At 44.2% G+C, this 16863-nt stretch overlaps 1 protein-coding gene across 1 annotated transcript in view; it reads left to right on the forward strand.

Moving 5' to 3' along the window:
- LOC142296893 (serotransferrin-A-like) overlaps window positions 1-16863 on the forward strand; it is a 94398-nt gene that overhangs the window by 19723 nt on the left and 57812 nt on the right. The window contains exon 5 of the mRNA XM_075340996.1: window positions 10789-10927. Within this exon, the coding sequence (XP_075197111.1) occupies window positions 10789-10927 (139 nt within the window). The remainder of the gene's footprint in view (window positions 1-10788; window positions 10928-16863) is intronic.

Below are 16863 nucleotides of genomic sequence, written 5' to 3' on the forward strand. Positions count from 1 at the left end.
GGAACGGGGAGTCGACCGTGTGCTAGAGCATGTCGCCGGTACACGGCGATACACATATGTGCACCGTGTACCGGAGAGATGCACTCGCAGGTCCTACATGACGTGTCATAGTCATGTGACCAGTCTGTAGCCAATGAGATAATAGCCACGTGACTGGTCACATGGCTATTTTGACGTCACGATAGGTCCTGCTTCTCTGCTGGCAGTGCAGGTCACCGGGAGGATTCAGCGATCATCGGATGGAATAGCGGCAGGAGACAGAGTGCAGAAGGGATCGCGAGGACCGGTAAGTGTTATGGCAATGTTTATTAACTGTTTGTGTACATTTATAATGCATTTTTATGTGTTTGTGATTGCCTCCCATTATAGCCTATACGTTCGAGTTCGGTTCGTCGAACGTTCGACGAACCGAACTCGAACGGGACCCCCGTTCGGCGAACCGGCCTCGAGCCGAACCGGGACCGGTTCGCTCATCTCTAGTGTTGTGTATATATTTTTTTTTATCTTTCTCTAACACATACAGCTCTGCAATACTCTCAGCTCTAACACACAGGCACAGGCATAGGCACAGGCGCGCACAGACACAGACACAGGCGTGCACAGACACAGGCACAGGCGTGCACAGGCACAGGTGCACACAGACACAGGCGCGCACAGACACAGACACAGGCGCGCACAGACACAGACACAGGCGCGCACAGACACAGGCACGCACAGACACAGGCATAGGCGCACACAGACACAGACAGGCGCACACAGCTCTGCTATACACTCAGCACACACACAGCACTGAACTGTCTAGAATGGAGGCTGCAGTGAGATCCTCAAAAATCCACTCCAATCTAGATGCAACCATGTGCTTACAGGACCTGTGTGATGTCACTCTCATGTGATCAGTCACATGATCAGAAGCTGTTGCTCCAGGGGACTCTGCTCTGTGTCTGCAGGACTCTGTTATGCAGGAGTATGAAGTGGAACGACGGGTGTAATGTAATATGCGGGGGTGGCGGAGCCGCGGGTGTAATGTGCGGGAGTATGAAGTGGAGCTGCAGGTGTAATGTAATGTGCGGGGGGGGCAGAGCACGGGTGTAATGTAATGTGCGGGGGTGGCGGAGCCGCGGTGTAATGTAATGTGCAGGGGTGGCGGAGCCGTGGGTGTAATGTAATGAGCGGGAGTGGCGGAGCCGCGGGTGTAATGTAATGTGCGGGGGTGGCGGAGCCGCGGGTGTAATGTGCGGGAGTATGAAGTGGAGCTGCGGATGTAATGTAATGTGCGGGGGTGGCGGAGCCGCGGGTGTTATGCAATGTGCGGGGGTGGTTGAGCCGCGGATGCAATGTAATGTGCGGGGGGCAGAGTGTGGGTGTAATGTAAGTGGGTGTAATGTAATGTGCGGGGGTGGTGGAGCTGCGGGTGACGTTTATGTCAGTTGCACAGGGGCAGTTCGAACTGCGCCTGTGCAACTGACAGTGGCACGGTGCATGATGGAATAGGAAAACAGACAAAACTGGTGATTATGTAAGTGGATTTCCATGTGGCAGCTGGGTTTTCAGTGCAGTGCCACACAGATTTAGAACACTATTCACCTGCAGATTAACCTAATATCTGCAGGTCAATAGCATTTGGGCTCATGACAAGCTCACTGCTGCCATTATCTGCACTCTCCTGAAGTTCAGCTTTGTTGTTTATACATTGGAGCCCAATCTTCTATCCAGCATTCAGTGGACTGACTAGTAACTTGTATAGAGGCAAAACTATGATCTTGCCTTGAGCATTTATGCTTTTTTCAATCTATCCCATTATATGATTTGATTTGACAGCTGCTGCCGGTCACTAAAGGTGAACTGTTATCCAGCTATACACCTATAGCTTTTCATTGACAGATTTAGCCAGTAGTTTATTATTTAGTACATTACTGTACTTTTTGTTTCCTTAGCCAAAATATGTTATCTTACATTTCTTTACGTTAAACTAAAATAGCCATTTCTTGGCCCAAGCCTCTGGCCAACCTATATTTCTCTGTGATATTAAATTATCTTCCTTTCTATTGCATTGATTACCTTGCAGAGCTCAGTATCATTTTAAAATATTTAAATTCCACTTTGCATGCTCTCAGCAAGTTAATCAATAATAAATATGTTAACAAGAAGAGGGCCCAGTACTCACCCCTGTTTTTAATATCACTGAGTTAGTTGAGTTAGTTGTTAACCTAGTTATTATTCATATGTTCCCCAAGTCCCATTCTTTTCATTTTATGTGCCCACCTTATAGGTGGTATGGTCCTGAATGCCTTTAAAGAGTCCAGATATATAACATCCACGACCTTACCACTGATATTTATACATGTGGATTATAAATACAGACACGGCATGTGATACACACAATGTATGTTACACACACGCATACACACACACACACACACACACACACACATACAGTACAGACCAAAATTTTGGACACACCTTCTCATTCAAAGAGTTTTCTTTATTTTCATGGCTCTGAAAATTGTAGATTCACATTGAAGGCATCAAAACTATGGATTAACACATGTGGAATGAAATACTTAACAAAAAAGTGTGAAACAACTGAAAATTTGCCTTATATGCTAGGTTCTTCAAAGTAGCCACCTTTTGCTTTGATTACTGCTTTGCACACTCTTGGCATTCTCTTGATGAGCTTCAAGAGGTAGTCACCGGAAATGGTTTTCACTTCACAGGTGTGTCCTGTCAGGTTTAATAAGTGGGATTTCTTGCCTTATAAATGAGGTTGGGACCATCAATTGTGTTGTGCAGAAGTCTGGTGGATACACAGCTGATTGTCCTACTGAATAGACCGTTAGAATTTGTATTATGGCAAGAAAAAAGCAGCTACGTAAAGAAAAACGAGTGGCGGTTATTACTTTAAGAAATGAAGGTCAGTCAGTCCTAAAAATTGGGAAAACTTTGAAAGTGTCCTCAAGTGCAGTGGCAAAAACCATCAAACGCTACAAAGAAATTGGCTCACATGAGGACCTCCCCAGGAAAGGAAGACAAAGAGTCACCTCTGCTGCGAAGGATAAGTTTATCCGAGTCACCAGCCTCAGAAATCGCAGGTTAACAGCAGCTCAGATTAGAGACCAGATCAATGCCACACAGAGTTCTAGCAGCAGACACATCTCTAGAACAACTGTTAAGAGGAGACTTTGTGCAGCAGGCCTTCATGGTAAAATAGCTGCTAGGAAACCACTGCTAAGGACAGGTAACAAGCAGAAGAGACTTGTTTGGGCTAAAGAACACAAGGAATGGACATTAGACCAGTGGAAATCTGTGCTTTGGTCTGATGAGTCGAAATTTGAGACAGACCTTTCTATCCAACCACCGTGTCTTTGTGTGACGCAGAAAAGGTGAACGGATGAACTCTATATGCCTGGTTCCCACCGTGAAGCATGGAGGAGGAGGTGTGATGGTGTGAGGGAGCTTTGCTGGTGACACTGTTGGGGATTTATTAAAAATTGAAGGCATACAGAACCAGCATGGCTACCACAGCATCGTGCAGCAGCATGCTATTCCATTCAGTTTGCGTTTAGTTGGACCATCATTTATTTTTCAACAGGACAATGACCCCAAATACACCTCCAGGCTGTGTAAGGGCTATTTGACTAAGAAGGAGAGTGATGGGGTGCTACGCCAGATGACCTGGCCTCCAGTCACCAGACCTGAGCCCAATCGAGATGGTTTGGAGTGATCTGGACCGCAGAGTGCAGGCAAAAGGGCCAACAAGTGCTAAGCATCTCTGGGAACTCCTTCAAGACTGTTGGAAGACCATTTCATGTGACTACCTCTTAAAGCTCATCAAGAGAATGCCAAGAGTGTGCAAAGCAGTAATCAAAGCAAAAGGTGGCTACTTTGAAGAACCTAGAATATAAGACATATTTTCCGTTGTTTCACACTTTTTTGTTAAGTATTTCATTCCACATGTGTTAATTCATAGTGTTGATGCCTTCAATGTGATTCTACAATTTTCAGAGTCATGAAAATAAAAAAAACCCTTTGAATGAGAAGGTGTGTCCAAACTTTTGGTTTGTACTGTACACATAATGCATGATGTACACACACAATGCATGATTCACACACCCAAAGCATGATGGTATTGTGCTGTTTTTCAAGGCAATGTATGTGTGTGTATGTGTTTGTATCATGCACTGTGTGTGTATCATGTATTGTGTGTGTGTGTATGCGTGCCTGTATCATTCATTGTGTGTGTCATGCATTAAATAGAAGTATTTGTGAAATGTAAAGGAAATGACACATGATTTTCTAAATATTTTAAAAATATAGATCTGAAAATACTTTATAGAACCACTTACTACTGCAAATCTTTTGGAGTATGTCTCTACCTGCTTTGCTCATCTAGAGGCTGACATTTTTGCCTATTATTCTTTCTAGCTCAGTGAGATTTGATAGGGAACATCTGTGAAGAGCAATTTTCAAGTCTTGCCACAGATTCTCAATGGGATATAGGTCTGGACTTTGAGTCATTCACACACATGAATATGCTTTGATCTAAACCATTAGATTGTAGCTCTGGCAGTATGTTTAGGGTCGATGTCCTGCTGTAAGCTGAACCTACATGTCAGTCTCAAGTCTTTTGCAACTTTCAAAAGGTTTTCCTCCAGGATTGCCCTGTATTTTGCTTCATCCATTTTCCCATCAACTCTGACCAGCTTCCCTGTCCCTGCTGAAGAAAAGCATCCCCACAGCATGATGCTGCCACTACCATGTTTGATGGTGGGGATGGTGTTTTCAGGGTAATGTGTAGTGTTAATTTTCCACTATACATAGCATTTTACATTTAGGCCCTAAATTTCTATTTTGATCTCATCTCACCAAAGCACCTTCTTCCTCATGTTATCTGTGTCCCCTATATGGCTTTTTGCAACTGGAAATGGGACTTCGTATGGCTGCTATAAAATATGGCATTTTTCTTGCCAGTCTTCCAGAAAAACTAGATTTGTGGAGTATTCAACTAGTAGTTGTCCTGTGAACAGATTCTCCCACCTGAGTTGTGGATCTCTGCAGCTCCTCCAGAGTGACCATGGGTCTTTTGGCTGCTTTCCTAATTAGTGCTTCCTTGCTTGGGATGTCAGTTTACGTGACTGATCATATCTTACTATGTTTTCAGTTGTGCTATATTCCTTCCATTTTTACATGATGGATTGAACAGTGCTCAGTGAGATATTCAGAGCTTGGGCTATTTTTTTTTTTAAAAACCTAACCCTGCTTTACTCTTCTCCACAACTATATCACTGACCTGTCTGGTGTGTTTCTTGGTTCTCATGACGCTCTTTGACCAAAATTGTTCTCAAAGCTCTGTTCACAGAACATCTGTATACTGAGAATAAATAACACACAGGTGGACTCAATTTACTATTTAGATAACGTTTGGAGGCAATTGGTCATTCAGGATTTAATTTAGAGGTATCAGACTACAGGGAGTGGAACACAATGCATCTCCCAATTCTCAGAATTATATTTTTTAAATATTGACAAATCATGTATCATTTTCTTTACAGTTCACAAATATTTGTTACTTTGTGTTGGTATGTCTCATCAAATCTCAAAATACATTTAAGTTTATGGATGTAATGTGATAAAATGTGGAAAATGTTCACGGGTATGCACACTTTTTCAAAATAATATACAGTTAGGTCCAGAAATATTTGGACAGTGACACAATTTTCGCGAGTTGGGCTCTGCATGCCACCACATTGGATTTGAAATGAAACCTCTACAACAGAATTCAAGTGCAGATTGTAACGTTTAATTTGAAGATTTGAACAAAAATATCTGATAGAAATTGTAGGAATTGTACACATTTCTTTACAAACACTCCACATTTTAGGAGGTCAAAAATAATTGGACAAATAAACCAAACCCAAACAAAATATTTTTATTTTCAATATTTTGTTGCGAATCCTTTGGAGGCAATCACTGCCTTAAGTCTGGAACCCATGGACATCACCAAACGCTGGGTTTCCTCCTTCTTAATGCTTTTCCAGGCCTTTACAGCCGCAGCCTTCAGGTCTTGCTTGTTTGTGGGTCTTTCCGTCTTAAGTCTAGATTTGAGCAAGTGAAATGCATGCTCAATTGGGTTAAGATCTGATGATTGACTTGGCCATTGCAGAATGTTCCACTTTTTTGCACTCATGAACTCCTGGGTAGCTTTGGCTGTATGCTTGGGGTCATTGTCCATCTGTACTATGAAGCGCCGTCCGATCAACTTTGTGGCATTTGGCTGAATCTGGGCTGAAAGTATATCCCGGTACACATCAGAATTCATCCGGCTACTCTTGTCTGCTGTTATGTCATCAATAAACACAAGTGACCCAGTGCCATTGAAAGCCATGCATGCCCATGCCATCACGTTGCCTCCACCATGTTTTACAGAGGATGTGGTGTGCCTTTGATCATGTGCCATTCACTTTCTTCTCCAAACTTTTTTCTTCCCATCATTCTGGTACAGGTTGATCTTTGTCTCATCTGTCCATAGAATACTTTTCCAGAACTGAGCTGGCTTCATGAGGTGTTTTTCAGCAAATTTAACTCTGGCCTGTCTATTTTTGGAATTGATGAATGGCTTGCATCTAGATGTGAACCCTTTGTATTTACTTTCATGGAGTCTTCTCTTTACTGTTGACTTAGAGACAGATACACCTACTTCACTGAGAGTGTTCTGGACTTCAGTTGATGTTGTGAACGGGTTCTTCTTCACCAAAGAAAGTATGCAGCGATCATCCACCACTGTTGTCATCCGTGGACGCCCAGGCCTTTTTGAGTTTCCAAGCTCACCAGTCAATTCCTTTTTTCTCAGAATGTACCCGACTGTTGATTTTGCTACTCCAAGCATGTCTGCTATCTCTCTGATGGATTTTTTCTTTTTTTTCAGCCTCAGGATGTTCTGCTTCACCTCAATTGAGAGTTCCTTAGACCGCATGTTGTCTGGTCACAGCAACAGCTTCCAAATGCAAAACCACACACCTGTAATCAACCCCAGACCTTTTAACTACTTCATTGATTACAGGTTAACAAGGGAGACGCCTTCAGAGTTAATTGCAGCCCTTAGAGTCCCTTGTCCAATTACTTTTGGTCCCTTTAAAAAGAGGAGGCTATGCATTACAGAGCTATGATTCCTAAACCCTTTCTCCGATTTGGATGTGAAAACTCTCATATTGCAGCTGGGAGTGTGCACTTTCAGCCCATATTATATATATAATTGTATTTCTGAACATGTTTTTGTAAAAAGCTAAAATAACAAAACTTGTGTCACTGTCCAAATATTTCTGGACCTAACTGTACACAGACATTGAATGACATACATAATGCATGACACACAAACAATGCAATGACACACTATGTATGAAATACACATACAATGAATGACACACACTCAGTGCATGACACACATACACAGACACACAATGCGTAACACACACAATAAATGACACCCAAACACATAACAATGCATCACACACAAAGTGTAGAATACTTTCTAGTCTGATTTAGCTTCTTCAGTTCTTGTAGACTCTCACATTGTACTGGACATGTGGTGACATGATGGTCACATGATATCACCAAAGGTCCTAAAGCACTCTCACCATCAGAAACTACACTGACAATGCAGAACTGCTATTATCAATATAGTTTCTGCTACAAATGCTGGGTGGCCCTAACCAAATGGGAACCCTGGGCAATTGGCCAGTTTGTCCCCCCTCCCCAACACTCCTGACTCCAAAATGCCTTAAAATATTTGGCCCAGAGGTTGTATGTACAGGCCATAGTTTCCAAGTTCATTTTTTCAATAGTGCTTGAGAAATACTGCCATACAACTGTAACGGGGGCAGGGGGCAGGGGGCAACTCAGGGGGTGTAGTCGTGGTCTCCCACCCCGGGGGCGGCAGGCTAGCCCTGGGCCCGGGCGTCACTTGTACGACAGGTGTGTTGTTGGGGCAGAGTGTGGATGGCAGGGGCACATTCATGTCAGCATTCTTTCTCAGCTCTTCAGCTCCCTTTACACACACAGGAAAGAGGCGGTTGCATACAGCAGGTAAACTAAACACCAATTTATTGTATAGAGCTTCCATTCTTTGTTTGCAGCAGGTTTACTTCAGTACGTTCCACATTACAGGTTCTTTCCTTACAAAACGGTTCCCTTTTTCCTACGGACACTTTCCTTTGCCTGCAGGGGCCAAATGTTATCCCCCTAGTAGCTGCACTCAAATCCCGGGTTTAGTCCTGCCCTATCCTAGGGGTTTGTTTAGACTATGGGACGGCTCCAGTACTCACTACCGGCTCCAGACTAGTTCCGACTTCTCCACTTCTTCTCAAGGGTTTACTCTGCTTTTCCTTGCTACGTGCGTTCCCGTCTCCACTTCTTCTGCCTCTGCACCCACTTCCACATTCTGCCCCGTCACCTCAGATTGAGCTCACTCGCATGTCACATCTGACTGCACACTACGCTGCATTCAGAGTCGAACCCCACCTAGGCTGCCCTGCCCCTCCTTCCCTGCCACTGTTACCAGGGGAACCACTACTCTACACTGGCACCTAGTGGGAACACCGTGTATTAACCAACACAACAAGTAACATTTTACCATCACTATCAACATTTGCCACCACACCATGTGGCGTCTTCAGGGGGGATTCTCTTTTCCGGCTCGGGGGTCCAACTACCCCCTTACATTCCTCCCCTCTTTAACGTCAGCCTCCTAGCGAGGTTCCGCACCTGCAAGACAACGCATAGAGAAAACAGACAAACGTTTCTTCAGCAGTATTCTTTTTCTTTCTTATCAATAAAAAAAAACATTTTAAAACTAACGTATCAAAGCACACCAGATTGGCACACAAGTCCGGTGCCCGGAGTCCCTCCAGGGAAGCTCCCGGTCTTGGCCGATCTTCTGCCCGGAGGCTCTCCTCAAGCGCTCCCGGTCTTAGATGAGCCGCGACCAACAGAAACAAAAGGGTTCTTTACTTAATAGTCGCGGGAGAAGTCCATGCATAGTCCCTGCATTCTTCTACTCCCAGGTTCAGTTCTTTTTACGTTGCTTTAACCATAAACACTCACCGGCTTCCAACAGTACCGGCTTTCGACAACAAACAGATCTTTTTCTTCCGGATGATTAACCCTCACGCTGGGTGGTATGCACACAGCCATTCAGCCCGCTGGGCCCTCACAGATTCGGAGAGGGATTGTCCAGGTAAGCGGGTTAGCCTGCGTAACGGCTCGTAACATGGCTGTGGCTCTGGTACTTCTTTCTCTGGTTCGGCCCAAACTCCGCCCCCGGCTTCACTCACCAGGTCCATGCTGTGCTGGCGACGCCTTCTGTCTCTTGCAGCGCCGCCCACATCTCCGGACCTCTGCAGCTTCTTGGGGCCGGTACCTCCCCTCTTTGGGCGGTGCACTCTGCTCACTCTGGGCTTCTTTCTCCGCCCAGGCCAGCCCAGCACTTTTCATTTAGCACCAAATTTTCGCGCCTTCAGTAAACCCATGAAGACGGCCGCCATCTTGCCGCCATTTTGTGGCCCGTACAGCACATCAGGCACCACTTGGTCATCTTCACAGTTTCTGGTCGGGGTCTCTCGCATGCGAGCTCGTTCCTGCCGACTACGCCAGTTTGTAACGGGGGCAGGGGGCAACTCAGGGGGTGTAGTCATGGTCTCCCGCCCCGGGGGTGGCAGGATAGCCCCCGGCCCAGCCGTCACTTGTACGACAGGTGTGTTGTTGGGGCAGAGTGTGGATGGCAGGGGCACATTCATGTCAGCATTCTTTCTCAGCTCTTCAGCTCCCTTTTCACACACAGGAAAGAGGCGGTTACAGACAGCAGGTAAACTAAACACCAATTTATTGTATAGAGCTTCCATTCTTTGTTTGCAGCAGGTTTACTTCAGTACGTTCCACATTACAGGTTCTTTCCTTACAAAACGGTTCCATTTTTCCTACAGACACTTTCCTTTGCCTGCAGGGGCCAAGTGTTATTCCCCTAGCAGCTGCACTCCAATCCCGGGTTTAGTCCAGCCCTATCCTAGGGGTTTGTTTAGACTATGGGACGGCTCCAGTACTCACTACCGGCTCCAGGCTAGTTCCGACTTCTCCACTTCTTCTCAAGGGTTTACTCTGCTTTTCCTTGCTACGGGCGTTCCCGTCTCTACTTCTTCTGCCTCTGCACCCACTTCCACACTCTGCCCCGTCACCTCAGACTGAGCTCACTCGCATGTCACATCTGACTGCACACTGCCCTGCATTCAGAGCCCAACCTCACCTAGGCTGCCCTGCCCCTCCATCCCTGCCACTGTTACAAGGGGAACCACTACTCTACACTGGCACCTAGTGGGAACACCGTGTATTAACCAACACAACAGGTAACATTTTACCTACCTACATTTTTATCAACATTTGCCACCACACCATGTGGCGTCTTCTCTTTTCCGGCTCAGGGGTCCGACTACCCCCTTACACAACCAGGCCTCATCAGATAATATAACTGTTATCTGATATAGACAAAGAGCAGATACCACCAATGCAGTTTTAAGTCCATAGAATGCAAAAGTCTTGTTTTCCTGGATGTTGAGCAATTTGTAAAATTAAATAGAAAAAGAGCAGTTGTTCTAAAAGGACAACTACATTAACTAAGCTCCATAGGTTTACATATTCTTTTAGATAAAATGACAAAGCACCATAAGATCACTTTTTTTCATTTGCTGTACATTACTAAAGCAATACTGTTGTATATTTTCTTATTATTCACCATTTATACAGGGTTTTCAAGTTTCTTCTCTGCCAGCTGTGCCCCAGGTGCCAAGGAAGAAAAACTGTGTAGACAGTGTATCGGTCAAGGAAAGGATAAGTGCAAGCCAAATGAACACGAGCCCTATTATGGATATGCCGGTTCTTGCAGGTGAGTCAGAAGACAATGGTGTTACCTATAATTGTGCCCCAGGATGCTTTATGATGTCCAGTTCATTGCAGTCTGGTGTAAGCTTTTAGGCTGTGTTGAGAACGAGACTACAATGGGTCTCTTAAGATCTGACCGACGAGTCCAAATTATCTGGAATGTCGTGTGTGCATGCGAGGTAGATAATAATTGAATAGACCAATTATGACTCTCTCTCTCACGACTGGCGCGAACAGCTCTACTTCTTTATTCCCAGACAAAGCTTTTATAGTAAGGGTGTAGACAAAAGTATAGTCCAATCAAGTATCGCAGGTCGGGCTCAGGACGTATAGGAATTTGCATAGTCTCTGCTGGATTGGTCAGTCCAAACTACATCTGTCTTCCATATGGCATTCATTAGCTGAGCGTTGGACAGGATGCAGCAGACATCTTCCAGTTATATGTGCTTACATATTGTTTTAAGGAAAATCACTGAATATGCAGTGTGTATATATATATATATATATATATATATATATATACATACGTGTTAGTAAAAAACAAAGGCATTCATAAATATGTGTGTTAGATTACATTAACTAAACTACACACCTAAGTCTATGAAATGGCTGAATTAAGTATTTTTGGTTACTCAATTCTTATCCTCAACAGCTGCATACTACTACAGAAGTATACCCAGAGATTTGACTAATTTCACAAGCAGTTAACTCCTCTATATCTCATTATTGAAATCTATGATCATTTGCTAGACATTTTCAAGAACAGCTGCTACTATTAACGCATAATAATAAATAAATAATAATTATAGAATCAGTGTAGGTGCATGTACAGTGGTATGCAAAATTTTGGCACCACTGGTAAATATTACTGTTATTGTGAACAGTTAAGCAAATTGAAGATAAACTGATCCCTAAGGCTAAGTTCACACATCCTGTGTTTTCAATCCGTCAGGTCCGTCAGCAACGGATCAGTCATTTTCAAGATGTCAACTGATGCAACTGATGTGTTTTTCACAGGATTCCTTTCACAGGAATCCTGTGAAAAAACCGATCAGTTGCGTCCGTTACATCCGCTGTGCGTCCGTTTTTTGACGGATCAGTCATGATCCGTCTGTGTTTGGGACAGCCCAGTGGGCGTGCCAAGCATGCTGGGCATGCTCAGTAGAGCATGACGGAATCCTGCGCAGGATTCCGTTGTAAGACGGATTACAACGGAATCCTGCACCATAGACATACATTGCAAGTGTGGCGGATGGCGACGGATTCCTGCGCGGCGCGTTAATTTTGACGGCCCGAAAAACGTTACATTCTGCGTTGCTCCCCGTTCGGCGGTCAGTCAAAAACGACGGACCGCGACGCAGCGGATGCAACGCAGGGTCATCAGTCGCAATCCGTCGCTAATATAAGTCTATGGGGAAATACAGGATTCCTGCAAAAAATTTTGCAGGGTACCGTAATTCCCCAAGGCGACGGATTGTGACTGATGCAAAACACAGGATGTGTGAACTTAGCCTAAAAAGGCATAAAGTTAAAGATGACACATTTCTTTTGTATTTTAGGCATAAAAAAAGGATTATATATATTTTCATCTTTTACATTTTAAAAAATTACAAAAAGGAAAATGGGCTGATGTAAATGTTTGAACACCCTTGGATATTTGTGTGCTCAGATAACTTTGATGAAGGTTTCGGACCTTAATTAGCCTATTAGAGTTATGGCTTGTTCCCTGGCAGATGCAGATAGAAAAGGGCCCTTGTGCAAGAACAATATATGGGTCCTTTGCAGCCCAAAAGCTCATCAAAAAGAACAAAATTCCATGTGCATTGGAGGTAGAAATGTGCCCCTGTACCTCTTGAGGCCCCTGTGTGGCTACACAGGCTGCACCAATGATATGTCCACCTTGGGCTTGTTCACTAACATCATTAGGAAAGGTCAGGTGATGCAAATTTCACAGCTTGTAAAAACCCAGCCTCCTCTAACCTTGTGCCAAAATCAGCAGTTATAGGTTCTACTTAGCAGCTGCCTAGCACTCTGAAAAGGAAAGTGGTAGCTACACACAAAGCAGGAGAAGGCTATAAAAGATAGCAAAGTGTTTCCAAGTTGCCCTTTCCTCAGTTTGAAATTTAATTAAGAGATGGCAGATAACAGGAACAGTAGAGATGAAGATAAGGTCTAGAACACCAAACAAATTGCTGTGAGAGCTGCTCTTAGGGGTGCTTCACACACAGCGAGCTCGCTGCCGAGATCGCTGCTGAGTCACGCTTTTTGTGACGCAGCAGTGACCTCATTAGCGATCTCGCTGTGTGTGACACTGAGCAGCGATCTGGCCCCTGCTGCGAGATCGCTGCTCGTTACAGCCCTGGTTCATTTTCTTCAAAGCCGCTCTCCCGCTGTGACACACAGATCGCTGTGTGTGACAGCGAGAGAGCGACAAATGAAGCGAGCAGGGAGCAGGAGCCGGCGTCTGACAGCTGAGGTAAGCTGTATCCAAGATAAACATCGGGTAACCAAGGTGGTTACCCGATATTTACCTTAGTTACCAGCCTCTGCAGCTCTCACGCTGCCTGTGCTGCCGGCTCCGGCTCTCTGCACATGTAGCTGCTGTACACATCGGGTTAATTAACCCGATGTGTACAGCAGCTAGGAGAGCAAGGAGCCAGCGCTAAGCAGTGTGCGCGGCTCCCTGCTCTCTGCACATGTAGCTGCATTACACATCGGGTTAATTAACCCGATGTGTACTGTAGCTAGGAGAGCAAGGAGCCAGCGCTCAGTGTGCGCGGCTCCCTGCTCCCTGCACACACAGCTGTGCGCTGGTAACTAATGTAAACATCGGGTAACCATACCCGATGTTTACCTTAGTTACCAGTCTCCGCAGCTTCCAGACGGCGGCTCCGTGCAAGCGCAGCGTCGCTTGCACGTCGCTGCTGGCTGGAGGCTGTTCACTGGTCGCTGGTGAGATCTGCCTGTTTGACAGCTCACCAGCGACCATGTAGCGATGCAGCAGCGATCCTGACCAGGTCAGATCGCTGGTCGGATCGCTGCTGCATCGCTAAGTGTGAAGGTACCCTTAGGAATGCTAGGAAGGCAAATCAGAAGCCCTGCAAGACTGAAAAAAATCAAAAAGATTTAGCAGACTCTGGAGTTGTGGTGCAGAAGGTTAGAGAGTAAAAAAGTGGGCTCAGCACCAATCCAATAAAAATATAAAAAAACTTTATTGGTATGCTTTAAAAATTATACCTGGAAACACACTGTACAATATGTGCCACAGGCGAAACTTTACGCATTTCGGACTTTTAATATCTAAAACCAAAAGAGTCCTTAATCATAAGTTGTGGTACATTGTTTTACTGTTCAGAGACACAAATATGGACTTCATGAAAGAGTCATCAGAAGAAAACCTCTTCTGTGTCCTCACCATAAACATCAGTGTCAGAAGTATGAATAAGAACATCTGAACAAGCCTGATGGATTTTAAAAATCAGTCCCGTGGACCGATGACAATAAAATAGAACTCTCTGGCCGCAATAATCATATGTTTGGAGAAAAAAGGCACAGAATTTCAGGAAAAGAATTTCTCACTAACCATTAAGCATGGAGGTGGATCAACCATGCTTTGGGGTTGTGTTACAGCTACTGGCATGGGGAACATTTCACAGGTAGAGGGAAGAATGCATTCAGTTAAATTTCAACAAATTATTGATGCAAACATGCCACCATCTGTAAAATAAAACCTGAACTTGAAAAGCGGATGGCTTCTGCACATAGATAATGATCCTAAACATCAAATTCCACAATAGACAACGTCCAAAGACACAAGCTGAAGGTTTTATAATGGCCCTCACAGTGCCCTAATCTGAACATCATTGAAAATCTGTGGCTAGACCTCAAAAGAGCAGTGCATGCAAGACGAGCCAGGAATCTCACAGAACTGGAAGACTTTCCCAAGGAAGAATGAATGAAAATCCCTCAAACAAAAATTGAACGACACTTGGCTGATTACGAGAAATGTTTACAAGCTTTGATACTTGCTGAAGGGGTGCTACTACGGTAGGTACTAACCATGCAGGGTGCCCAAACTTTTTGATCAGCCCATTTTCCTTTTTTGTTAATTTAAAAATGTAAAAAGATTACTTTTTTTTGCCTAAAATACAAAGGAATTGTGTAATCTTTAACTTTATGCCCTTTAGAGATCAGTTCATCTTCAACTTGTTTAACTGTTCACAATAACAGTAATTTTTACCAAAGGTTATGCCACTGCAATGAACAGTGATTAAAATCAAATTGTATATTTTCTTAATTAGTAAAACATTAACTACCAACTTGAAACCGTTAGATACCAGGGTCATAAATTGATTCTGGTCCCTCAGAAAATAAGTTACCAAGGTGTCTTGTAATACTTCAAAGGGTAATTACCATAATATCAATCATTGCTCAGTGGCTTAAAATCCTAAAATCAATAAATTTACCATATGCAATCAAATTCCAAAAGGGCTCTTAATCCGTAGTCCAGATCTCACTACCTAAAATTCTGAATGTCAGAGGCTTTTGCTTACATAGTTGCTCTTGGATACATCCTGTAGTTCTTCTATGGCAGGTCGCACATGCTCAGTGGGTACAGGCTATTCTTCTAGGAGTCTTACTATGAAGTGAGACAGTGCATGCATTGGTGCGCTATCCTCACTGCACCCGATGGATATAGGCACTGTATGCCTGCTGCCGTGAAAGATGGAACAGCTATCCTCCTCTCAATATGTGCTGATCTGCTGTGTGATATTACCAGTAGGCTCAGAAATATACGCAACTAAACTACCAATAGCTTTTGACAATTAAGGGTTTGTTCACTACTCGGACAACCCCTTTTCAATTCATATGTTTGCCTCCAATATGATAACAACACCTATATTCATCTCCAGTGCCTGCGCCTTTCCAGTGGTATTGAGACTGGCTCTCCTGGAACTCACGTGACACAACACTGCAGCCAATCAGCAATGGTCTCACTCTCTCCTCCTTTGGAAGAATCCAAGCATTCCGAGGAATTGAAAGTTGTGACTGTTCTCACTCCCTCCTGATGTCAATTATGTCTATAGGATAAAAGAGTGAAGTCAGCACTCATTGGCAGCAGGGATCGCATGACATGACAATGTTACATGAGCCCCGGGAGAGTCAGTGCTCTCACCGGTGTAACGGAACTGGATGTGAGTATAGGTGTTGTCAATTTACTGGCGGCAAACATAAGGATTGAGAATAAGCTGTCAAAGTGGTGAACAAACCCTTTAATACCATGACTATTATAATATTTATGATAATGGCCATCTCCTAGCCATAAACACAATATAAAGGAAAGCTGTCTTTGTTGCTCACAGCAACCAATCAGAGCTCAGCTTTAATTTTTTACATAGCTCTGGTGAATGAAAGCTGTGATTGATTGTTTTGGGTACCAATAAACTAGGAAAAGGACACATAGGGGAATTATAGCTAAAACATATAGAATTCTTCAAAGTAGGATTGTAAGCCCATACACAGGGTGGTCATCACAGAACAGATGGAGGAGTAGGTAATGGCTTTGCACAGGAGAGTGCACCGATCCTGGAGCAGAAGCAAGGTTTTGTGGGAAATGTAGTTTACAGTGGTCACAAGGGTAGTACTGCAGGACCGTCCACTTCACACTGAGCTGAGAAATGCAGTCAAGGGCGGACATATCATTGATACCACCTGTGTAGGGATAAGAGGGCCCATTTCCACCTCCAAATCAGGTGGAATTTTGCATCATGATGAGCTATTGGACAGCAAAGGTCGCCTATACTGTTCTTGTACGGGGCCCTTTTCTGTCTGTATGCGCCAGTGGATGCAGTTATGGATCAACATAGAAAGTGGATGTTTTTAGATTAAAAATCAACATGTGGGCCTCAATTCATCATTGCCTTCACACCTGTTTTTGTG

This window comes from Anomaloglossus baeobatrachus, chromosome 3 (genome assembly GCF_048569485.1).
Source record: "Anomaloglossus baeobatrachus isolate aAnoBae1 chromosome 3, aAnoBae1.hap1, whole genome shotgun sequence".
In the NCBI taxonomy this organism is placed as follows: domain Eukaryota; kingdom Metazoa; phylum Chordata; class Amphibia; order Anura; family Aromobatidae; genus Anomaloglossus; species Anomaloglossus baeobatrachus.